Genomic DNA, 27454 nt, shown 5'->3' on the forward strand with positions numbered 1-27454 from the left:
TTGCCTGTACTTTTTGAATTACATTGCATCACATCTAGTTGAAAACACACGGTGCTTTCACATCGCATGCGTTTTGAACTAGATGCGATGTGATCTAGTTTAAAATGCACGGTGTGCCTTGCACCGTATATGGGCACCTTCAGGGAGAGTTCAGTTAGCCCCATTTAGTTAACAGGGCGTGAAAAAAGAGGTGTAAGTGTCAGGCTTTTTTACCTGGGGTCATTTTTTATCCGATTCCCTTTTTAACAACCTTAATGTGTTTAACGGGGATTAACACATAGAATCCGTAAAAGTTCATCCACCAAGGGCACTAGGATTTTTTTTTGCATCTGTTCAGACATGAAACAAAATCTCTGATAAGTGCAGTGGTTTGGCTGATTTTGGATTTAGTTAAATAACCCCGGGCGATCAATTAGCCTGTGGTGAACTATTGCAGAAAAAAAAATTCCCCTAAGGGGGGTATTCAATCTCGGCTGAATAGCAGTCGTTTCAACACAGAATAGATGGAATTTGCATTCCACCTATTCAATCATTTACATTTTTTCCAACTTTCAGAAAAAAATCTGAAAAAAGGTGGATCCGTGAATCCACTTATTAGAAAATTTAGTGTCCGTTCCCGCGAAAGTAGATTTGGCTTTTCAAAGAGCCGGATCTGCAGACGCAAGTCCGGGCTGTTTCCCTGGTGAAAATGGCTGAGATTGAGTAATCAAATCCCATTATTTCCGATTTTCGGAAATAATGGGAAATGTTGAATGTCTTTCTAAATGTTACCCAGGTAGAGTATCAGAACCAAAAAGTTCATGGAATTTCAGTTGTAATACATTCAAATTCAGAATTGTACACTGTCTAGACAGCAGTAAATAAGACTTAGGGGGTTATTCTGGTTGGATTGTGAAAGCAAATTCCTTCTTTAATGGACAAAACCATGTGCACTGCAGGTGGGGCAGATGTAACAATGTGCAGGAATTTGCTTTTGCAAACCAACCAGAATAACCCCCTTAATATGTAACCGTATTGTACACACTTTTTTAACAGACCAAAAACATTAAAACCCTGATTTAAAGTAACCATCATATTTCATGGACACCTCTTTATTTTACACTAAAAGACACAAAGGGCAAGTTTGAAAAATAGGTTGCTAGGACTATATTTGCAAGTAAAGAATGGAAGACATGTCAGTACATAACCTTTGCTTTATATAAATAGGTGATAACTACATAACAAAGTAGCATTTTTTTTGGTCCTTGCCCCACATACATGAACACAGTTAAAGCCTTATAAGTAAATCTGTAATACTGTACCGTTTATTTTGTGTCTTTTATAACAAGGAGTGTCTGGTTTCTTTGTTGGATGATGGAGACAACTGTCACTATCCATCTGCGGCAGAAAAATGTTCTTCATCTGTAGACTCTGAGTGTTTTGTTGAAAAAATCTGGCAACGGGTGATTGATGACTTCCTAGTGGTTGGTGTGAAGCTGAAAGATTCCATAGACATGTAAGTAAGCCATTTATTATACTCAAAAATGGGTCAGAGCTGATCTACATCACATTTGTAGTATGTTGGAGAAGGGTTTTAGACATGGACTGGCATTGGGAAGGTGCACACACACCGCATTGCTATGGATTAATCTTCAGAGGAGCCGTCCGGCGTTTTTCTCAAACTTTTTTAAATAATGGGGTTCTACTTGTCTGCGCAAAAAAAGCTGCCTGTATTCTTTTGAGATGAGGGATACCACCAAAATATCCCTATATTTTAAGACTTTGTGGAAAATAGGTATCTCAAATAAATATGTGAAGTGAATAAAATGAGACTGATACTCCCCTGTTCAGATGTTCAGTCCTGATGTCTCTCCTTACTTCACTTTAATTGGTGCCAGTACATGCAATGATAAGAGAGAGAGAGAGAGAGAGCAACTGCCCTCGTGTAATACTGTTGGATTTTTAGACTAATAAATAGGTTATTCTGTGCTAACAATCCAAGATATTAGACAGCCAAGTTTTCAGGGGTTGCCCCCTTTGAGAAGCACTCACAATGTATATAATCTATAGAGGCATGTATCACATCACATGAAGTGTATCTTAATTCCGTGAAATAAAAAAATATTTCGGGGTTGGATACCCCTAATCCAATTACTCACTCAGAAACGGATTTAAAGCGCCTGTCAGGTGGGTCTTTACTCCTCGTTCTCCTCCTCCCTTTTACCAAAACGATAGCTCGGCAACTGACAGTACTGATTCCACAAAGGTACTTATATAAAATAGTAACCTTTATTGACAAATTTTTTATATAAAACAAAAATATCCTCCTGTAAAATCCACCTTAGAGCCGCCTCCCTGTGTAGGACCGGTCAGACCTGGAGATGGTGGTATAATATGTGTGAACAGAAAGGAGCCCCGTCACTCTAAACACATTCACATCCAGGCTTTTCCGTCCTACCAGTTTGCTGGTCTCTAGGGATATGCAGAGAGAGACTCCACCAACGCGTTTCGATCCTTCCCTGGATCTTTTTCAAGGTGTGTCTTCTCTCTCTGCAGTCTCGGTTTAAATACATTTGATGGTATATACTACATTTGCAGTGTTGCAAGTAATAAATTCTTTTATTATTGCACTTTGCTCATTTATCTCAATTGATTCGAACTTTGATTGGTTCTGACTTGATATTTTGCGACACCCTATGCACATTCCTCACCTATAAAAACCAATTGAGCGATTGTAACTTTGTCTGATTGCGTCTGTTGGGAAAAGACTTCGGACAAGTTTGTTTTTTATATTATTTGATTTGCTGTAAACATGGATGGGATTATTGGGTAAACATTCTCCCAAAACCAGGTCTTGTTTTAAGATGGACTAATTCCTTTTGAATGCTCTTTCTATTTCTCGGTGTTGGGAGTTATATTGTGTGATGAACGCCAATTTCATTTTCTCATTATTTTTGCTGTTATTCCTTTCTCCCGGTTGGAGTAGATCTTCCCTTTCGATGTTTTTTGCTTGCTCCAAACCTGATTCTATGCTTCGTCCTTCATATCCACAAGCTGTAAATGCTTCCTTCATTGCCACTGATTGTTCTTCAAATCTTTGCTTTTCTGTACAATTTCCTCTGATTTGCTTGAACTGGCCTCCTGGAATACCATTCAGCCAATTTTTATGGTGGCAACTATCTGCTTGTATGTATGACAATGAATCTGTAGGTTTTTGATATGTCTTTGTACAGATTTTGTCATCTTTGATAAAAATGGTAAGATCTAAAAAATGTATGGTACTGGTATCAATATTAAAAATCAATTTAATATTAAAAGGGTTATCATTTAAAAAAGTACAAAAAAGATCCAATTCTTCTGGATTGCCACTCCATATAAATAAAATATTATCAATATATCGATACCAGGACACCAGGTTTGCCCCATATGGGTTGTTGTTCCAAACATATTTTTCTTCCCAACAACCCATAAATAAATTTGCATAACTGGGGGCAAATTTGGTGCCCATTGCGGTGCCTTTGAAGATAAAATAGTTATGTTCTAAAATGTAGGGTATTCCCTCCAATAAAAATTCTTGTAGGGATGTGCTTAAAGAGGATGTTCTTAGGGATTCTCCCACCGCTGCAATGCCATCAGAGTGTTGTATGATGGTGTATAGTGAGCTCACATCTGCGCTCACTAAAATATATCCTTTTTCCCATTTTATTGAATTTAATTTATTGATGACGTCTCTCGTGTCCTTTAGGTGTGATCTATTCTGTAATATCAGTGGTTGTAAATGATGATCAATAAGTTCCGACAAATATGCAGTTAATGAGTCTACCCCCGAGACTATAGGACGTCCAGGGGGTTTCACTGGATCTTTATGCACTTTTGGCAGTACATATATTGCTGGTATTTGAGGATTTTCCATGATAATAAATTTTAATTCATTTAAATTCAGAGTGTTGTTTCCCTCATATTTCTTCACTAGACTTTCTAGCGATTTCATGTATTCCACAGTTGGATCCTTTCTAAGTTTTTTATATGTAGTGTTGTCATTACGTTGCCTCATTACTTCATCCGTGTAGTCAGTGGTATTCATGATCACTACCCCCCCCCCCCCCCCCTTGTCAGCTGGCTTTATAATGATGTCATCATTCTTCTTCAAGGAATCTAAAGCCAGCCTTTCTTTATGAGTGAGGTTGAATTTTATTTTCTGTTTCCTTACGTCTTTCAATTCATCAAGCCGCAAAAACATCCAAAAAACTTCCCTTAACAAGTGCAGGGAAGAAAGTTGATGTTGGTCGGAATTGACTGATGGTATGAAATGTTTCCTCTTCTTCTCCTTCTATCTTCTCATTATCTTTCATAATGAAGAATTTTTTAAGTGTTAGCTTTCGTATATATTTTTGGATGTCCACAAAAAGTTTGAATTCATCAATTTTATTGGCCGGAGCATATTTTGATCCTTTTTCCAGGACTGCTCTTTTCTGTGCATTTAGGATATGTGTGCTTAGATTAAAAATCTTCACTTTTCCATCTGTTGGGTTGGGGTTGACGTTGTTTGTTTCTAATCTTTTTATTTCTGCTTTCTTCATTCTATTCTTTTTTCTCCTTATTTTAGAGATCTTAGATTTTCCCCCTCTTTTTCCTCTTTTTGTGGTGATGTGTTATCTTATGTAATTGGTTCCCATCCCCTGTCCTAAAAAACCCACTCTGGAGTTTTGAAACAAAAATTTCTTAATGGTTCAAATCTATTGTGGGTTTCAATATTTTCTTTTGGATCATGGTTTCCTCTATAATTTTTTCTGTATATTCTTCCTCGATCTTCTCTATGTTTTCAATGGGTGGAATCATCTTGGCGATCGTTTCTGTACCAATCATTCCTCCTTCTCCAGTCTGGGGGTGTCCTTCTGTACTGAATCCTATCCCGTGACCTTTCTCTATCCTGTTAATGTTGTGATCCCCTAAGTTGATTTCTTGGGGGTCTTCTATCCCTATAATATTCCTGGTTCTCCGTTCTTGGGGGAGAATTATTTTGGTAATTCCTAAAGTTTCATTTTCTATTGGTTTTTTTGATTGTTGGTAGTGGTATTTGTTCTTGTATCTCTATTTCTGGTTGTTTTTTATCTCTAAAAAATGTTCTGATTTTTCGTTCCTTTAGGTTCTTCTCCACTTTGGCTATACTTTCTTCAATTTCTTCTTCCATCTCTTTCAGTTCTGGTAGATGGTTAAAAGGTCTGATATTCTCTTTGATTTTTTCTATTTTTCCTTCTATATCTTTAAATTCTTTTTTCCTTTCCTTGATGATCAATTCCATCAAGGAAAAGGAACATTGTTGGGTAATTCTATCCCAATCTTTCTTAAATTCTTCTGAAGAATGTGTGAAGGAAGCCTTTTTATCTATAACAAGACCTTTTGGGACTATTTTGCTGGCTAGATACTTTTCAAGAGTGGCTATTTCCCACCACAGGCGGCATTCCTTAATGAGATCTTTCTCTAGGTTTTCAATAATGTTCTCCAGATTATCATCTAGAGTTTCAGAATTCTCCTCTAATGTGGAGAATAGAGTGTCTAATTTAGTTTTTCTATTTTCTCTAAATGAGAACATGATTGCTGCGGATAGTTGGACCCCTAGGTGAACAAGACGAACGTTTTTAAATAATAGGGTTCTACTTGTCTGCGCAAAAAAAGCTGCCTGTATTCTTTTGAGATGAGGGATACCACCAAAATATCCCTATAATTTAAGACTTTGTGGAAAATAGGTATCTCAAATAAATATGGGCGCTAGAAGTGAATAAAAGGAGACTGATACTCCCCTGTTCAGATGTTCAGTCCCGATGTCTCTCCTTACTTCACTTTAATTGGTGCCAGTACATGCAATGATAAGAGAGAGAGAGAGCAACTGCCCTCGTGTAATACTGTTTGATTTTTAGACTAATAAATTGGTTATTCTGTGCTAACAATCCAAGATATTAGACAGCCAAGTTTTCAGGGGTTGCCCCCTAATCTATAGAGGCATGTATCACATCACATGAAGTGTATATTAATTCCGTGAAATAAAAAAATATTGCGGGGTTGGATACCCCTAATCCAATTACTCACTCAGAAACGGATTTAAAGCGCCTGTCAGGTGGGTCTTTACTCCTCGTTCTCCTCCTCCCTTTTACCAAAACGATAGCTCGGCAACTGACAGTACTGATTCCACAAAGGTACTTATATAAAATAGTAACCTTTATTGACAAATTTTTTATATAAAACAAAAATATCCTCCTGTAAAATCCACCTTAGAGCCGCCTCCCTGTGTAGGACCGGTCAGACCTGGAGATGGTGGTATAATATGTGTGAACAGAAAGGAGCCCCGTCACTCTAAACACATTCACATCCAGGCTTTTCCGTCCTACCAGTTTGCTGGTCTCTAGGGATATGCAGAGAGAGACTCCACCAACGCGTTTCGATCCTTCCCTGGATCTTTTTCAAGGTGTGTCTTCTCTCTCTGCAGTCTCGGTTTAAATACATTTGATGGTATATACTACATTTGCAGTGTTGCAAGTAATAAATTCTTTTATTATTGCACTTTGCTCATTTATCTCAATTGATTCGAACTTTGATTGGTTCTGACTTGATATTTTGCGACACCCTATGCACATTCCTCACCTATAAAAACCAATTGAGCGATTGTAACTTTGTCTGATTGCGTCTGTTGGGAAAAGACTTCGGACAAGTTTGTTTTTTATATTATTTGATTTGCTGTAAACATGGATGGGATTATTGGGTAAACATTCTCCCAAAACCAGGTCTTGTTTTAAGATGGACTAATTCCTTTTGAATGCTCTTTCTATTTCTCGGTGTTGGGAGTTATATTGTGTGATGAACGCCAATTTCATTTTCTCATTATTTTTGCTGTTATTCCTTTCTCCCGGTTGGAGTAGATCTTCCCTTTCGATGTTTTTTGCTTGCTCCAAACCTGATTCTATGCTTCGTCCTTCATATCCACAAGCTGTAAATGCTTCCTTCATTGCCACTGATTGTTCTTCAAATCTTTGCTTTTCTGTACAATTTCGTCTGATTTGCTTGAACTGGCCTCCTGGAATACCATTCAGCCAATTTTTATGGTGGCAACTATCTGCTTGTATGTATGACAATGAATCTGTAGGTTTTTGATATGTCTTTGTACAGATTTTGTCATCTTTGATAAAAATGGTAAGATCTAAAAAATGTATGGTACTGGTATCAATATTAAAAATCAATTTAATATTAAAAGGGTTATCATTTAAAAAAGTACAAAAAAGATCCAATTCTTCTGGATTGCCACTCCATATAAATAAAATATTATCAATATATCGATACCAGGACACCAGGTTTGCCCCATATGGGTTGTTGTTCCAAACATATTTTTCTTCCCAACAACCCATAAATAAATTTGCATAACTGGGGGCAAATTTGGTGCCCATTGCGGTGCCTTTGAAGATAAAATAGTTATGTTCTAAAATGTAGGGTATTCCCTCCAATAAAAATTCTTGTAGGGATGTGCTTAAAGAGGATGTTCTTAGGGATTCTCCCACCGCTGCAATGCCATCAGAGTGTTGTATGATGGTGTATAGTGAGCTCACATCTGCGCTCACTAAAATATATCCTTTTTCCCATTTTATTGAATTTAATTTATTGATGACGTCTCTCGTGTCCTTTAGGTGTGATCTATTCTGTAATATCAGTGGTTGTAAATGATGATCAATAAGTTCCGACAAATATGCAGTTAATGAGTCTACCCCCGAGACTATAGGACGTCCAGGGGGTTTCACTGGATCTTTATGCACTTTTGGCAGTACATATATTGCTGGTATTTGAGGATTTTCCATGATAATAAATTTTAATTCATTTAAATTCAGAGTGTTGTTTCCCTCATATTTCTTCACTAGACTTTCTAGCGATTTCATGTATTCCACAGTTGGATCCTTTCTAAGTTTTTTATATGTAGTGTTGTCATTAAGTTGCCTCATTACTTCATCCGTGTAGTCAGTGGTATTCATGATCACTACCCCCCCCCCCCCTTGTCAGCTGGCTTTATAATGATGTCATCATTCTTCTTCAAGGAATCTAAAGCCAGCCTTTCTTTATGAGTGAGGTTGAATTTTATTTTCTGTTTCCTTACGTCTTTCAATTCATCAAGCCGCAAAAACATCCAAAAAACTTCCCTTAACAAGTGCAGGGAAGAAAGTTGATGTTGGTCGGAATTGACTGATGGTATGAAATGTTTCCTCTTCTTCTCCTTCTATCTTCTCATTATCTTTCATAATGAAGAATTTTTTAAGTGTTAGCTTTCGTATATATTTTTGGATGTCCACAAAAAGTTTGAATTCATCAATTTTATTGGCCGGAGCATATTTTGATCCTTTTTCCAGGACTGCTCTTTTCTGTGCATTTAGGATATGTGTGCTTAGATTAAAAATCTTCACTTTTCCATCTGTTGGGTTGGGGTTGACGTTGTTTGTTTCTAATCTTTTTATTTCTGCTTTCTTCATTCTATTCTTTTTTCTCCTTATTTTAGAGATCTTAGATTTTCCCCCTCTTTTTCCTCTTTTTGTGGTGATGTGTTATCTTATGTAATTGGTTCCCATCCCCTGTCCTAAAAAACCCACTCTGGAGTTTTGAAACAAAAATTTCTTAATGGTTCAAATCTATTGTGGGTTTCAATATTTTCTTTTGGATCATGGTTTCCTCTATAATTTTTTCTGTATATTCTTCCTCGATCTTCTCTATGTTTTCAATGGGTGGAATCATCTTGGCGATCGTTTCTGTACCAATCATTCCTCCTTCTCCAGTCTGGGGGTGTCCTTCTGTACTGAATCCTATCCCGTGACCTTTCTCTATCCTGTTAATGTTGTGATCCCCTAAGTTGATTTCTTGGGGGTCTTCTATCCCTATAATATTCCTGGTTCTCCGTTCTTGGGGGAGAATTATTTTGGTAATTCCTAAAGTTTCATTTTCTATTGGTTTTTTTGATTGTTGGTAGTGGTATTTGTTCTTGTATCTCTATTTCTGGTTGTTTTTTATCTCTAAAAAATGTTCTGATTTTTCGTTCCTTTAGGTTCTTCTCCACTTTGGCTATACTTTCTTCAATTTCTTCTTCCATCTCTTTCAGTTCTGGTAGATGGTTAAAAGGTCTGATATTCTCTTTGATTTTTTCTATTTTTCCTTCTATATCTTTAAATTCTTTTTTCCTTTCCTTGATGATCAATTCCATCAAGGAAAAGGAACATTGTTGGGTAATTCTATCCCAATCTTTCTTAAATTCTTCTGAAGAATGTGTGAAGGAAGCCTTTTTATCTATAACAAGACCTTTTGGGACTATTTTGCTGGCTAGATACTTTTCAAGAGTGGCTATTTCCCACCACAGGCGGCATTCCTTAATGAGATCTTTCTCTAGGTTTTCAATAATGTTCTCCAGATTATCATCTAGAGTTTCAGAATTCTCCTCTAATGTGGAGAATAGAGTGTCTAATTTAGTTTTTCTATTTTCTCTAAATGAGAACATGATTGCTGCGGATAGTTGGACCCCTAGGTGAACAAGACGAACGTTTTTAAATAATAGGGTTCTACTTGTCTGCGCAAAAAAAGCTGCCTGTATTCTTTTGAGATGAGGGATACCACCAAAATATCCCTATAATTTAAGACTTTGTGGAAAATAGGTATCTCAAATAAATATGGGCGCTAGAAGTGAATAAAAGGAGACTGATACTCCCCTGTTCAGATGTTCAGTCCCGATGTCTCTCCTTACTTCACTTTAATTGGTGCCAGTACATGCAATGATAAGAGAGAGAGAGAGCAACTGCCCTCGTGTAATACTGTTTGATTTTTAGACTAATAAATTGGTTATTCTGTGCTAACAATCCAAGATATTAGACAGCCAAGTTTTCAGGGGTTGCCCCCTAATCTATAGAGGCATGTATCACATCACATGAAGTGTATATTAATTCCGTGAAATAAAAAAATATTGCGGGGTTGGATACCCCTAATCCAATTACTCACTCAGAAACGGATTTAAAGCGCCTGTCAGGTGGGTCTTTACTCCTCATTCTCCTCGTCCCTTTTACCAAAACGGTAACAGACGAAAGACGCCGGCCGGAAGTCATGTGACCCGGACCGCAACGCAACCCCGAGACATGCATTTTTAGCAATGCATTGTCACGGGGGAATGGACGTTTATATGCTACACAGCTTTTTAATATTGGCGGGAATCGGGAGAACACCTGCCCCCAACATTTGTCAATTAGCTAAGGTATTTAAACCGAGACTGACACACCTTGAAAAAGATCCAGGGAAGGATCGAAACGCGTTGGTGGAGTCTCTCTCTGCATACTATCCCTAGAGACCAGCAAACTGGTAGGACGGAAAAGCCTGGATTTAAATGTGATCAGAGTGACGGGGCCCCTTTCTGTTCACACATATTATACCATCATCTCCAGGTCTGACCAGTCCAACACTGGGAGGCGGCTCTAAGGTTTATTTCACAGGAGGATATTTTTGTTTTATATTAAAAATTTGTCAATAAAGGTTACTATTTTATATAAGTACCTTTGTGGAATCAGTACTGTCAGTTGCCGAGCTATCATTTTGGTAAAAGGGAGGAGGAGAACGAGGAGTAAAGACCCACCTGACAGGCGCTTTAAATCCGTTTCTGAGTGAGTAATTGGATTAGGGGTATCCAACCCCGCAATATTATTTTATATCACGGAATTAAGATACACTTCATGTGATGTGATACATGCCTCTATAGATTATATACATTGTGAGTGCTTCTCAAAGGGGGCAACCCCTGAAAACTTGGCTGTCTAATATCTTGGATTGTTAGCACAGAATAACCAACTTATTAGTCTAAAAATCTAACAGTATTACACGAGGGTAGTTGCTCTCTCTCTCTCTCTCTCTCTCTCTCTTATCATTGCATGTACTGGCACCAATTAAAGTGAAGTAAGGAGAGACATCGGGACTGAACATCTGAACAGGGGAGTATCAGTCTCCTTTTATTCACTTCTAGCGCCCATATTTATTTGAGATACCTATTTTCCACATTTTTCTCAAACTGTCCAGCTGCCAATCCGTTTCAATGTCTCGTAAACAGTAGGTCTCGCCCGACCTATACAAGAGTATGCTGGCGCATAGAGTGCCAGCCAGCAGAGGCACATGAGCAACAGTAATACTCACTGTATGAAACCGCTACTGCCAGAAGAAGAGCCTGCGGGTACCCATCCTCCTTTATGCTTGACCCCAGCCTACCTGACACTGGAGTGAAGCACTGCAGACACAGTTCTCACAACTCCTGGCTACTTCATAATATCAAGGAAAAACCTTCTGTGAAGAACACAGATCTGGTTTCCATGCATGTGGGCCTCTCTACAGCTGACTGCCATGCAGAGCAACAGTTGCAGGTAAATGTAGATGAAACAGAGGAAATTCATTGCTTTTATCTACTGTACATATTTGCCTTCTTACAAAGACCCCATATTGCTCAATTGTTCCAGAGCAGACAGGTTGAATAAAGGGAATGAGTCTTCCATCACAGGGGACTGATTTAAGTTCTGAAAAATGACATGCTGCGTTTTTAGAGCTTAATTGTTCCCATTTGACAATGGAATTTTCTTTCTTCAATTCAACTATAGTCATCACACTTGAGTGCTATAGATGCTACAGGTTTATAGTTGCTGGTTTTTAAAAACCCCTTTATGTCACAAGGTTTGATAGAAGTATTGTTCTGCTCTCACAAGTGCTCACATTGCATTTTTAAAAAACATGAAATATAATTATATGGACAGACCAGATTAAAGAATACCTTGGAGCATTATGTATAACGCTACTTGTAGCGCATGGAGGATAGATATATAGGGCCACATCTGCAGTAATTTATCAGAGATCTGGTCTCATCTGCCTGAGGCAGGTGAAACCATATCCCGGATAAGTGCTAACAATGGGGCTGAATAGATAGCCAGTCAGTAGTAATCATTGGTGGCTCCATAGGTGGGGCTGCAGCACAATCTAAAATTCAAATAAGGGAGCAACAATATCTCCCATTTTGAGAATAAAGAGGTTTGTCACAAGTTTTAGATTTGGGAGATTGATGGTCACCAGGAGAAACACTACTGATCATTCTTTAATTAAACGCCATAAGCGCCAGGTTATAAATATTTGAATTTTGTTATCATCTGCCATTGAGTCACTTTGGAATGGCAGTTGGTGGTAGTTGCATTGCCTCCCCTTTTTAAAATTTTAACTGTACTGCAGCCCCACTTCTAGAGCCTCCCCTGGTGGTAATTATCTGTGGTAATTTACCATAGATAATAGGATACATCACTAAGAATACTGTAGATTCAATTCATTTGTTTGTTTAACAAGCCAATAACAGGTTATCTATATGACATGATATACTAGTACAAATAATGACAACCTGAAATGAAAATGTATAATATGCAGGAAATTTATAAAGGTGCTCAGTGAAAGATGGTGTGGTCAAATATTACTACCTTGTAAAGCCAAAAGAGTGAGTGGGAGAGGGTAAAAAAGAAATACAATTTTAGTAGAAACAGGAGTATATAAAAATATTAAAACTTACTGGAATACATTTTTAAAGCAGAATCAAAAAAATATGTAACATTTGCTTGTCAAACTGACCATATGTTCTACAGACTGTCGTATGATAAAACAATTCTTAAAGGTCTTTCTGGTCAACAGCTAAAATAACCACTGAAGGCAGAAGCAATATCAACTGTATAATTAAAAAAAAAAGCCATATCTAAAGGGATTTATTCATATAAGAACATATAAAAAGGTTGTATCCAAAAGCATGTGAGAAGTCAGAATGGCAACTTTACCAGAATATAGCAGTAAAATGGCTGATATAATCCAGGGGCCTCTAGAATCTCCCAGATCATTATCATTGCTGCAGTCTGGATGAAGAGTTACCCTAACCCTGAACACCTCCAGTTTTGATACTATGGGCCTTATTCTGGTCGATGCGTAAATTTCCGAATTCTTTCGGATGGCGTTTTTTAGCCGTCTGCGCATGCGTAGGCAACGCTATGCGCATGTGCCACGCAAGGTCTCCGTACTTGTTCTCACTAATACCGTACAGAAATGTGCACCGCATTCACTCGGGAGATATGGGCGTATTATGGGCGTCATTCGGAAGTACACAGGGGCGTAGTTTCAAAGTGGGCTAAACTGGGCGTAAACCTGGGCGTACACGAGGGAGTGCACTAATTCTGGTAGGCGTGCATTCGGACTGAACACCGACTGCAAACGAACCTAAAGGCAAGAAATATGCGGTGTCCATAAGCAAGTATTTCTTTGCGGACACCACTCGGTCATGCGCTAGACATTCGGATCGCCCAATTAGTAATCCCGCACCTTAACAAATGTCACCTGAACACAATACAATCCACTCCTCTACTCATTACTCATTAATTACACTCTTTTCATTGCTTCAATTGGAAACCTTGCAGCTTAAATGGACCATTACTAAACACACAAATCTATGCTGAAAGCACGGCTGCATTTGTTACACACATTTACACTGCAAGCAATGGCCAGAACTTGCTTTCACTAATATAAATATACATGTCACTTTTACATTTACCAATAACAGCACACATTTGGGGATCAAAAGATAGTAGTATGTTTTGCGGCAATACACCGCATCGGTGCGTACGGCCATGTTCCCGTCCGTTTTGACGCGATAAGACCGTGCAGAATATGTGTGTGTGCCCACCACACACGCAAGGTTTGGATGTCGTCCGTAAACACGCCCTCTTCTTAAAGTGTGAGTCCGTCCGAATGCGGAGGACCGGTGGGCTTTTCTTCGTACCATGTCCACACAGTGTAGCGTGCGGACCGCTCAGAAAGAATTCGGAAAATTACGCACCAACCAGAATAACCTCCTATGAGGGGTATCCTATTACATGCAGTCATTGGGGGAAATTTACTAAGATGTGAGTTGTATTTCACATGGGATGTTGCTATGGGCAACCATTCAGATACTATTGATGGACTAACGTCTTTTTTCAGCCTTAATTACTATGTTACTATGTTATCTACTATCTTCTAGAAGATGCTAGACAAATGAGTAGTTTATGATTAGTTGCCCATAACAACATCCCACGTAAAATACAACTCACATCTTAGTAAATTTACCCCATTTACTGCACGTTAAAAACTGGCTTTTTTAGCCTGGTATTACTGTTGTGCTATCCAATTAAAGCCAGTTATTACAATGAGGTACCCATTATCGGGTAATAACACATGGGAGACAGGATAAGTTCCTGGTCCAAAGTGATATCATCCAAAAACTGGTCCATTAAAGTCTTGTATTACTGATATAAGTTTAATATACCTTCTGTTTTGCATCCTGTATATAATTTAGATTTTTAATGTATCATTAATTGAAAAAAAGTTTACATTTATCCTGTCACAAAGCATTAAAATACAAAGTACTGTATGAGTGACATTACATTATTAGAATTTGCTTACATATTCGAATAATATAATTTCTTTGCCAACATATTCATATTTTTCCTCAAAATTTAATTCCAGAATTCAATTTTTATATTTGAAGAATAAACTTAAATTCAACTGTTCCTCAGGATTTTATTATTATTATTGTTTATTTATATGGCACCACAAGAGTTCTGCGGTTCCTGACAATACATAGATGAGCAAAAACAAAACAACAGTAGTAGACACTGACGCAATTATGTAGGGAGTTGGCAAGTCTGATAGGGAGGGTAAAAATTTCCAGAGATACAGGGAACACCGGCCAAAATCCTGGAGGCGGGAATGGGATGAAGTAACCAGTTTGCAGGAGAGGCAATGTACATTTGTGGAGCGGAGAGGGCAGGTGGGAGTGTAAAGAGAGACAAGGTCAGATATGTAGGTGGGAGAGGAATGGATGATGGCTTTGTAAGAGAGTGTGAGGAGCTTGAATTATATTTTGAAGGGAAAGGGAAGCCAGTGCAGGGCTTTGTCTCCATTTTTGGAGAGGAAGATGAGCCGGGCAACAGTATTGAGAATATATTGGAGTGGAGAGAGGTGTTTTACAGGGAGACCAAAAAGTAGGAGATTACAGTAGTCCAATCTGCATATGACTAGTGAGTGGATGTGTTTGTAGCATCTTGGGTGAGATAGGGTTTGATCCTGGAAAAAAATTGAGGTGGAAACGACAGGACTGTGAGAGATGCTGAATGTGTGGTTTAAAGGAGAGAGAGGAATCAAGAAAACGCTAAGGCAGCCTACATGGTGGCTAGAGGAGATCCTTGTGCCATCAATAGATAGTGAAATTGTGGAAGGTGAGGTTCCACTTCATCTTAAAAAGGCCAGTAAAAAAATCTGCATTTGATTCTCTAATGGGCGTTCATTAATTTATAAGGCACATTTATGAAGCACAGAAGTAGTAGACTGCTACTTTTAATGCACATGAGCAAATTTGTGTGCCAAATGCTTAGAGCTGCCCCAGGAAATTAATCAGCTCTAAATTTTGGCCATTTACGGATCCACCTGGTGGTTCAATTTTACTTCAAAGGAGATATTACTGCTGTCCCCTGCTTTATTTATTAAAGGGGTGGCCAACCAGTACGAGGCAAAGAGCCAAAAATTATGTTCTGGTAAGACAAAGAGCCGACACCATGCAAACATGGGCGTGGCCTAGATCCCAAAGGCTACGGCCAAATTTGAAACTGGTTTTGGCCTAGCTGGCACAAGGCCATGTCTCATTTTTGTGTTCACACCTTTGGAATGACGTTTGTAGAATGACCTTAAGTCAAACCTATTTTTAGCTAAAATGGGTATGAGACAAGCACATTAAAAATACACAATTTATCCAATGCAATGAGTTTGGCTCTCTGGATAAAATAGCAACTACCGTGGTGCCTTCCTGAATATATATCCTGTATATATAATTACCAGCGTCCCAAGGAACTTAGAGGTGGCACTACACTGATTTTTCAAATGGTCCTTTATGAATAAAAAAAAAAAAAATGCAGGTCAACGTTTCAAGGCCCGCAGTCCTTTTTGTCAGGACAGCAGCCTGTGTGTGCAGGAAAGTGTAGTGCAAAAAAGACCACACTTTCCTGCACACACAGGCTGCTGTCCCGATGAAAAGGCTTGCAGACGTTGAAACGCTGACCTGCATGTTACTGTGACTTGATCTATTTTTTTATTTCATTAAGGACCATTTGAAACCTCTAACACCTCACTCAGGAGAGATGATTGATTATGAATCAGGCCCATAATGCCCCCTGTAGTGCTGCTAATACATATTATGCCCCCATGGTGCTACTTATACATATACTCATGGTGTCCTTTACACATATATTAACCCCTGTGGTGCCGGTAATACAAACAATGCCCCCTGTGGTGGTGCTAATACATACTGATAAAGCAGATATTTATCTGATAAGCTTAGATATGATAAATAACCCAAACCAAATTTATTTACTTTATTACCTTTAAATATAACGGCAACGCTGAAATGATTGCACACCCACACAACCTTGTTATAAAATGTATGGCAATGCTTTACTTAAAGAATAGCTTCATTACAGGTATTTGCAAATGCAGACTAACACAAGAAACATAAAATTGATTAGCTAATACTTAAACAGTAATTCTAAATCAAATCAAAATGGACACCTTTCAAGGACAGTGATCAGCCATGATTAAACCTCCTTCATAATTACCTCCAGCCCCCCGTGCTTGCGTGTTCTTCCTCAAATGCCTTTTTCCCTCCCTCTATCACTCTGATATTTAAACCTTTATCACATTAATTAATTAATTACTCATAAGCATTGAGTCTTATTGGCAAGCTCTGCTTTCAATCATGATGTCATAATTAACCCAACACCCAACTTCAGTGGCCTTGTGGGTCTACGCATGTGTGGCCTTGTTCCCATATAGTTTGTTCCTATTTCTAGACAAAACTGTGCAGACTGGCTGTCTGCCCTTGTCCTCTGTTACATCAATAAGGCATTCTTAAACCCAGAAATCCAAAACAATATCTCATAAGAAATTACTTATTTCAGCAGTATTCTGATTCCACACGCCATCTTGTAACGATATATGCAAGTCATGCCTAACAAAATGGCCGCAGTGTCTGACATATTATCACTGTTTAGCGCAAAGGGAAGGCCTCATACGCAGTGAATAGTACATTGTGCAACAGGCAAAAGTCATCTGCAGCAATAAAAGCGGCAGTCAGGAAAACAGAATATAATAAAAGCATAGATTTATTGATTAGTTGATTTTCTGTATTATCAGTCCATCCTCAACTTTTTTCATATCTCCGAAAAAAAGTTCATATCTCTCGTACTGTGCATCATTTGTTTCTCTCTTAATACATCGGAAAACCTTCTTGAAGCATTTCACTAGTATACAGAAAAATCAATAATATTATCTTGGCAAAAACATTAAACTTCTTAAAGCATATATAACATTGACTTATGCGAACCAGTTATTGGGGTTCAACCAAATAAACCAACTGTAGGGAATCACATCACTCACACCTGTTCAATAAACTAATTTTTTTCAACCCAAATAATTTAATTCAACTTTCCTTTTAACGTCACCATCAGTTTTGTACCATATTTTAATTATATTCACAAATTCAAATACAATTTTATAAACTTGGGAAAATGTAAATAAGTGTGTTTATTTAATATACCATGTGTTACTTTCAAATCTTCATGTTGAATCACCACTGTATTAATTAGTAAAAGTACATTTTATTACAATAGATCTTGTTTGTAACCATTTAGAAACCTTATAATCCTTGTGGTAATGTCCATGGCTTATGAGACAGTATGTTTGAGAAAACATCATAAGAAACAATTCAATGAGTACACTTTTTATCTAGATGTTATACTAGCACACCCAACTCTGTCACATAACTACATGTTTTGTTGTACTCCAAAATATCTCCTGTTATTACACTCTTTACCAATTTTAAACCTAGGAAGAGTCAGTAACCTTATAAGATTCACTTGTGTAAATCCTACATAGAAAATGAAGTGTTGTTTGATTTGACTGCAAATATAAGTAGCCATTAACCCAACATTACCGGAGTGATACCGTAGATGACAATATAACCAACAATCAGTTTACCTTATTGTTCTTTTTATCAGCTCATGATGAGCGTCTTAAAGAAGAAATGTCAGTTTGCATATAGATATTATATTTGCACCATTGTTACCATCCTTACTTAGAATGCCTCTTCTTTACTGATACCTTACTAGATGTATTCTATCAATGGTTCTGGTGTGGATGTTCTTAGTTACTTTTATGTTATTACTCATATATTTATTTTAAACCTTCTAATTAGTTTAACATATTGGCTATCAGTATTTTATTACCATCCTCTGATGCATACCAAAACCTGGGAGCATCAGTAGTATGATGTATATGTGTGTCTGTTATGATTATACTTGTGGGATTAAAATTAAAAGCAGAAGTAGAATACACCATCATGACTCTATTAATACCTCTTTGATAACTATACACACTGTCCTTGCCAGCAACCAATCCCTGGTAACCCTCATTCACTATAAAAAGATGAAAACTTAAAAAACAAAAATGACTTCTTCAGTTAGTAAGTGTATGGGAAACTTGGTCACTCATGTTTGCTTTTCTGGCAAAGTATTTAGATGATGTGAGAATTAGAGTGACAAGTCTGCTGCTGGATGTTGAATAGGAATTGATGGTCTCCCAAAAAAATGTATATATAAATTAAAATAATGATCTTATAAGGGGACAGGTTCAGTGGCTGCTGAGGAGTAGTGTGAATGTCATACAAAACCGAAGACAAAACTTCAAGTCAATTCTAGTAATTTCTACACCCACCCTAAATTATGTGTTCTCAATGTGCTTTTGTTAACGTTCAATTTTGACTAAAACCTTTTAGTGTGTGGTGAGTGCAACCAATTTTTCATATCCATATATTGACTTATTCCTTAGAATACCTTTCCTGTCAAATATGTACCTCTATAATTTTTTTTTTTTTAATACCATATACCTTATGGGATAACATATCTGAACACAAATTTCTCAATAAATTTCTTTGCTGTAAAGGATGCTGTACATGGGACAGCTGGGATGTTCCTTATAATCAAGATAACATATCAGATACCATTTAAATATAATGACAATTTTAAATGCATGTAAATTCCCCAAAAAATATTCTTAACCTTAGGAATGGACCAGTGGTAGGAGAAATGTTTGATGGTTCTATAGGAATAATTTTCCTGAGTTCATTCTTCTACAGATGCGTTTGGGCCTCTGCATAAGATGAAATCAACATACATGCCCTCTCTCTCCTTACATGGGTCATCCCATGGGCAGCTTCCGCATATGCCAGGAGGAGGGGTTTTGAGAGCTACTGGTCTGCCCCCACCATCTTTACATAGGCCATTAGCCTTTTAACTGCATCCATTCATCATCCATTGGCACATTCCTTTTAAATACACAACTCTTGATGTTTTATGAGATTCTGCTGGTCAATTTGTAAAAACATTAAATTGTATAGTGGTGTGATTCACAACAGTGGCCATCTTATTTTTGTTACCAAGTGCAACAAGATCACTTTATAACATGTGAGCTTGACACTTAACAACTACTGCCTTTGCAGGGAGTTGGACAGCCTCAATGAGCTCCTTTACTTGCTGTGATATTAGCGTATTATATCATAGCAAAATCACGATGGAAAATGAGGATCTCTAAATCCAATACTACCGCATATCCCGTATATGGCCATCCTGAGTCTCCTTGTTGGTGACAACTACAATCTTTGTAGATGGTAGTGGCGTGTCAGAGATATCAGGTCTAATTGGAGAAATTTTGCTTTAAATATTCCTCACAATTATGTTCTAAATCCTGCATCTCATCCATCCTCTGGGACTCCCGGGTCCCACCAGGTAGCAGAGTAGCAGGATTTAGCGTACCACACCTGACAATGGTCAGGTCATGTGGCGCTGGGAGAAAAGTTCCCAACGAGAGAACCATGCACTGGAAATGTGTCTTGTCCGTGAAAAGTTCATTAGAAAAGATGTAGCATTAGAGACACATAGTGTGCGGTGTTCTGTAATTTCTATACAAAAGGCTGCAGCAGCCGCCACAGTCCTTAAACATGTTAGTAAAGCAGATGCCACTTGGTCAAGTGCACAACTGTAGAACCTGATGGGTCTATATGAACCCCCATGTATATGTGTTCAAACTCCCAAGGCCGCTGCTTGTTGTTCATTACAGTAAAGACAGGTATATGATAAATCTGATATATCCAGTGCTGTGGTTTCTGTCAGTGCGTGTATCAGAGCCTCAAATGAAGCAATTATGTCAGTATATTGTACTTTGTCAGCTCTGTGTCAGTTAGATTTAGTAGTAGTAATAGAAAAGGTGTCAGTAAGAGAATCCTGTAAAGAATTTAAACACATCATTAAATCATAAACATATTGAATCAGCATTGTGGTAGCAATCATGCAACTCATTGTGGGACATAGTGGGGCTGTCCATAAAACCTTGGCTTAATTGAGTCCACGTATATTGGACTGTGCTGTAAATAAATGTAGTAAGACTGACTATCTGCTTTAAGAACTATGCAGATCATAAATCAATGATTAGATGACTGTAATAATCACATTGGGCAGATAACCTGCAATAACAGAGTGTTGCAAATACTATGGGTATTAAATAGTATGCGTTGTTGTAAAATCTGGAAAAAAAACTATTTCTTGTGGTCCATAGATGTTTAGAAACTTGTGACATGATTAGTAATGAAAAACTCATCAAAATACTCTAACCCCGTGAGGGTCCTCATATCGGTTAGTGCCTTCTGACAGCAGTCTCTCATGGATTCCTGTTAATAATACACAATTTCTTCCAAACCACTCTGAGGAAAAAAATAATCATTAAATCATTACAAATATTTGAGATAATATCATGATTAGTTGTGCAGCAATTGTGACCTCCATTCCTTATTTGTGGGCTCATATGCATGACCAATGGATCTAGTAAAGTGGCAACATGCAATCAGATAAATCAGTAAGCATAAAAATGCAACTCAATATGCATCTTATAATAATCACTATAAAATCTGTATTTTTCAATAAGGGCTTTGATAAGGATTCTGCAGAGGTACCTGCAGACTCAATATTTTTTCTAAATAATTTCTAGTGGCTCAGTAGTAATAATAATAATAATAATAATAATAATAATATTTATTTTTTTTAAAACACTTGCTTTTTCTGTGCAAAATGAAATGCATCAATTTGTAAATTAATCTTTTCTCTGGAATAGTCACACCTCTATTGGCTGGGATTTTTATTTAAATAAAACAAGCAAAAGCAATAGCATTATTAAGCTCAGACATCATATTAGCATTTGTCATTTGGAAAAAAAAAATGGCAGTTTTAAAACAGATGTTGATAAAGCAACATTATCACATGAGGGAAGCAGAGGGGAGGGGGCTGGAGGTCATCCTTGGGTATGGCTGATCACTGTCCCATACAGAACATTGCAATAACTTTAATATATTCATTGTGCTTTTTCAAAAGGGTAAACAATGTCTTCAATTCTAAGATCTTTCAACCCATAATTGTTCAAATGTCCTTGTTATGGAAAACAGTTCTGTAACACTCCTTGGATATTTCACATCCTTTAGGAATAAAACTTTACTCTCTTATCAATCTCATTAACCATTTCCTGCCTTTAATCTCCTACAGAGTTATTTCTGATGTTACTCTCACCTCATCACTGAAAAAAACTTATTCCCTTCTGCTTTTTCAAAAATAAACAAAATTTTTTTTTTCAAAATTATTCTTTTTTTTCCCCATTTTTTTTTTTTTCTCCCTAAGGCTCTAAAAGACATATCACCTCTTCTCACTGAACAGAATTAACCCCTCAGTGGGACAGTACAATCTTTCCAAACATATGTGGGTTAGTGGGATATACTATCTCAATTCTTGAAGCTTTCACCACCTGTCACCAGACTATTGCGCGTTCACTCTCATCAAATAATCATTACCTCACAGGTGCATCATCATCGTCAATTCCAACTAACTATGACCAGCATAGTATTTTCTATACCTTCTCACTTGCTCACACTAGTCACATACTCAGAACTTTCTGTGATCCCATACAAATGCCTAAAAAGGTGTTACCTCTTTCAAAGACAAAAATGTAAATAAAATAAATGAAAAATGTCCCCCAAAAACCTAACCTTGCGTTATGTGTCTGTCACTGTTATCACACCTACGCCTTCCACATACTGTCCTCTGTTATCAGTATAGTGGGCCACCTACTGTCCATCTCTGTTATCAGTATGGTGTTTCATCTACTGTCCTCTGTTATCAGTAGTCACGTGTCCCACCCCCACCCTGTCTTCTCTTGTTATGTTTCCCCATATATTCTACCTTGTACGTAGGTGGCAGATACCCCCTGTAAATCTCGCTACCGGTCAGCACTCTTCACAGGAAAAAATCAACTCATCAAATCAGAAAAAAATTATATGCAATATGTCATTCTTTGTTACCATATCTGCACATTGTCTAAGTGATCATTACACGATTAGATCACTATCTCCCCTTGTTATCTAGCTAACTGTGGCCACAGTATTAACACCTTAAGGTACTCTATCAATTTAGTACAATCCCCCTTTCAAAACAAACAAAATTAAATTAACACAAATCAAAAACAAAACAAAAATTGGCTTAAAGAAAACCCCACAGCCTTGAGTCAGTTATCACTGATTACCTTCCATTCATAAGAATAAAAATAAACCCAGGACTTATCTGCGCATTACTCAAGGTATATCTGATTCAATATATGTATCCAGATCAAACAAATAAGCAATAGAAATTGCCAACAGAAAACATGGTCTAATATATCAATATGAACCTTTAAGAATAGATGTTATATTGGACTTATATCTCATCGATATATATCACTTTTCTTATCCAAAATGTATTACTCATTAAATGGAAAAAAACATTGAATTCACATGATCATTTCCTGTTTCTTCACCTAACATGGACAACTCCTTATCTCGCATTACATCAACTGAATCCATCACTTTAGAGTTTCCAACTCACAGCTGCTTTGTTTAATAAACCCAAAAAATTAAATCAAAAACCCATAGCAGAAAAACATCAGTCCTACATTACGGACTTCATCTCCGCAAGACAGGAGACCAAAAAAACTTTACAATGAGATAAACTCGATCTTACTTTCTTTGTTATAAACATTATTCCAATTAACTTTATTTATTCTGGTGGTAAAAATGAACTGTTACTTGTCTTACAATATTAGCGTCTAGTCCTTTAAACTCTGTATTTTAACTGACCTCTGTCTATGGATATAAAGAAATTAGCTCAAACTGTTATTGTAATCCGACTGCTTGCTAGCTCTAACAATGCAACGTATACTTAATTATTTATTAACATTTTCTTATATAAACCATATACAGTAGACAATCCGGAGGTTTCCAAACAATACAGATTATGGATAAATCATGCATTCCATTTCTTCCACATGTTGCTGGCCAGTCAACCAGAAAGAGACGTAAATGCACAATCTCCTCTACCTATCTCTAATCACCAAATTATAAGCACGGGAAAACCTACAACAAATATATGCAACTTCTTTAAAATTTATAGATTGGACAAACAAAGAAACTCTAATTATCAAAACAACCGCTACAGATTAGTTACTTCAGCAATATCCTCAGCAGACAATATACATCAAACAATCCAACCGCGGTCAAAAAATAAAAACAAACAAAAAAAAAAAAAATACTGTCATTTAAAGAATATTTTTTTTTTAAAAAGTAGAAAATTTATTGCCAGCATAACCTTTATACCAATATGCTTGCTATAGTCTGCATGCTTTGCAAATAAACTAAAGAAATACTCTTCCTGACCCAAGCAATGTTGTTTACAACTTCTTGCCAAGTTTCTCGCTGCTCTCCTTATCTATTCTCTGACACAGAGAAGAAATGGGCGATGCGGGGGGGTTTAGCAAGCTGACAGTCTGCAAAATGCAGCATTGTCTTTCCATGCCTTAAATTACGATCTATTTGTTTTATAATTAAATAGCGAAGCTGCTTCAAGTAATTGTGGATTACCATACCTTAACAGATGTTTGAGAAGATAAGGGTACCAAAAATGCACCGACTTTAAAAAAAATTCTACACATTTTTTTTTCAATAGCTAATTTTTTTCAAACTTTGATCTTCTCAATAACTGACAAAATATGGACACCAACCATTATTGAATCTCGCTGGGGCCTCCAACTGATAAAGCAGATATTTATCTGATAAGCTTAGATATGATAAATAACCCAAACCAAATTTATTTACTTTATTACCTTTAAATATAACGGCAACGCTGAAATGATTGCACACCCACACAACCTTGTTATAAAATGTATGGCAATGCTTTACTTAAAGAATAGCTTCATTACAGGTATTTGCAAATGCAGACTAACACAAGAAACATAAAATTGATTAGCTAATACTTAAACAGTAATTCTAAATCAAATCAAAATGGACACCTTTCAAGGACAGTGATCAGCCATGATTAAACCTCCTTCATAATTACCTCCAGCCCCCCGTGCTTGCGTGTTCTTCCTCAAATGCCTTTTTCCCTCCCTCTATCACTCTGATATTTAAACCTTTATCACATTAATTAATTAATTACTCATAAGCATTGAGTCTTATTGGCAAGCTCTGCTTTCAATCATGATGTCATAATTAACCCAACACCCAACTTCAGTGGCCTTGTGGGTCTACGCATGTGTGGCCTTGTTCCCATATAGTTTGTTCCTATTTCTAGACAAAACTGTGCAGACTGGCTGTCTGCCCTTGTCCTCTGTTACATCAATAAGGCATTCTTAAACCCAGAAATCCAAAACAATATCTCATAAGAAATTACTTATTTCAGCAGTATTCTGATTCCACACGCCATCTTGTAACGATATATGCAAGTCATGCCTAACAAAATGGCCGCAGTGTCTGACATATTATCACTGTTTAGCGCAAAGGGAAGGCCTCATACGCAGTGAATAGTACATTGTGCAACAGGCAAAAGTCATCTGCAGCAATAAAAGCGGCAGTCAGGAAAACAGAATATAATAAAAGCATAGATTTATTGATTAGTTGATTTTCTGTATTATCAATATAATGCCCTTTGTGATGCTGCTAATCCATATAATGCCCCCTGTGGTGCCACCAGTGCATATAATGCCCCCCTGTAGGACTCACCACTTGGTACTCTCACTGTCCCCAGCTTTCTCCATAGCGCTGCCTTCTGTCATCCCCCTTTTGGCAGATGCTGCCAGCAGTCGGGAGGGGAGGTGCAGATGCGGACACAGCTGACTGGGGGGGGTATGATGCAGAGGCAAATGGCAGGGGGTGCGGCCAGGAGCGGTGTGCGGACGTTGCCAGCATAGCAGGCAGTGCGGATGCCCATAGCAACATCACATGTGAAGTAGACTACACATCTTAGTAAATTTCCCCCATGTCCTTAGGAAGTGGTAAATTGCTTTGCGAGCAGTGAATATTGTCAGCGAACCTCAGATGCAAACATTTTCAAAAGCTGCTGAGCTGAAATACTTTTGATAATGTAGTTTATATATATTGTTGTCATATTTAGTGCACACTGTTTTACTTGTTTGTCAGTTCTGCTTGTTAAGGTCCTCAGTTAAACAAAAGGTGAGTGTTCTCTTCCTAGAATATGGTGTGGTGAAATTGCCGGCTTGTTTACAGCACTATTCCGTTGCTTTTCACAGATCACTGAGTGACATTGGCTTATCCCTCATAATGGATCAAGAAAAAGCTTCACTCTCCCAAGTTACCAGGTGTCAAACTAATGTGCTAAAATTGGCCATCCGTCCTTCACTAGATTTGAGCACTGTCTGCCCACATGAACCCATAGCAAAGAAACAAAGGCTCGACTATCACAGCAAGGACAATCTTTCAGGGAATTGCTCACAAAGACCCTGCCCTCCATCCTATCAAAATGATTTGGAACACACAGTAACTGCTGTCACTGAGCTGTCCCCGCTGTTGGCACTTAATAATACTAGTTGTGCGTTGCTGCTGCATGCCAGGAGGAAAAATCAACCTGACTGTTTACTAAGAAGCAAGATGCTGATTGTACCGTGTGGGAGAGTTTCTGTAAGCCTTGAAGATGTTTTAAAAGGAAGACATGCAATAAATGTATTTGAACACTGTCAAGGTAAATTTATAAGATTACAGTGAAAACAGCTCTAAATTATTCAGCACTGCTAAAACACAAAGGCTTTGTGTTTCTATTATTCGCAAGTTTGAACTACTGTAGTGCAACTGAAAAACTTTTTAGATATGAACTGATCTGATCCCATGATTTCAACTAAAGCACAGCAATAAATAGGTAGCAACTCCTGATAGTAATATTTTGCCTTAAAATTTAATAAAATAAAAAAAATGGCATTTCATGTTATCTTTTCAACTACAGATATGTCTTTACTGATCTTTGCTGCAGTCTATTTGTGTAAGATATTTGGGTTAGAGAACAGTTATATAAAGTCTAATTGCCCGCTGAGTTGTTTAGACTGTACTGCAGGCTAATTAATATAGCCCGATTGTCTTATATCTATATTAAGTTGTCTGAGCCAGGCTAATTAAATGAATGAAGCAATGCAACAGCTATCACCAATGGAGACATAGCTGCTGTTCAAGGCTATTGTAGAGACACGTACACATAACAAACCCTAGCATGTTATTGGCACTAGGACCAATTTGTTTTCTTTACGTGGCTTGAATGTTGCAGGCCAAGCCAAGGATCTTTACTGGTATCTTCACGTTAGGCAGTTGACTGACTCAATGAAAATTGGTACAAGGATAGCCACTGCGAGCCTGCTGGTCTCATCCCAGTAAGCTCACTCCATTCATGGACACATGCATACCAGATACCTACACAGTACTCAAAATGGTTACTACTACAGTAAGGCCAACAATAATACTACTGATGCATAAGGATAGTTGCAAGTTTTAGCTGGAACATTTTAAAAACTATAACCAACCCCCCACCCATGCTACATCACGTAATATGTTAGAGTGCCCCATTTGGAACACCTACCCTATGCAAAATTAGGATCATAATTATGACCATGTCAACATTCATCATGTAGACAGCCATGAAATGCCAACTTGGCAGGCTGTTTATATACCATCTCCAGTGGCCCAGCGGGAACTTATCTAGTTCCTAACCCTTACACCCGCCTCCTTTTTGCAGCTGAACCCTAACTTTTCTACCCGCAGCCTAACACCTATAAAAATTTGCCTGCCACTTTTTAACAATGTTAACTTAACTGTCATTCTTACTTTAGTTGTAGTTATCTTTCTAAAACTATATTAAAGGCACCATCTTTTTTTTAAACTACCTCATTCATCTTTTATGTAATGCCTTACTGTGCAATCTAGAAT

The 27454-nt window shown here is 37.5% G+C and overlaps 1 protein-coding gene across 4 annotated transcripts in view; it reads left to right on the top strand.

Moving 5' to 3' along the window:
• The window catches only part of FANCB (FA complementation group B), a 60943-nt gene that overhangs the window by 26550 nt on the left and 6939 nt on the right, over positions 1-27454 (top strand). For all 4 annotated transcript variants that reach the window (XM_083172457.1, XM_083172456.1, XM_083172455.1 and 1 more), the window contains 2 exons: positions 1329-1495; positions 25777-26225. In XM_083172457.1, coding sequence (XP_083028583.1) covers positions 1329-1495; positions 25777-26225 — 616 coding nt within the window. The remainder of the gene's footprint in view (positions 1-1328; positions 1496-25776; positions 26226-27454) is intronic.

This window comes from Crinia signifera, chromosome 2 (assembly GCF_055691185.1).
Source record: "Crinia signifera chromosome 2, ASM5569118v1, whole genome shotgun sequence".
Taxonomy (NCBI): Eukaryota; Metazoa; Chordata; class Amphibia; order Anura; family Myobatrachidae; genus Crinia; species Crinia signifera.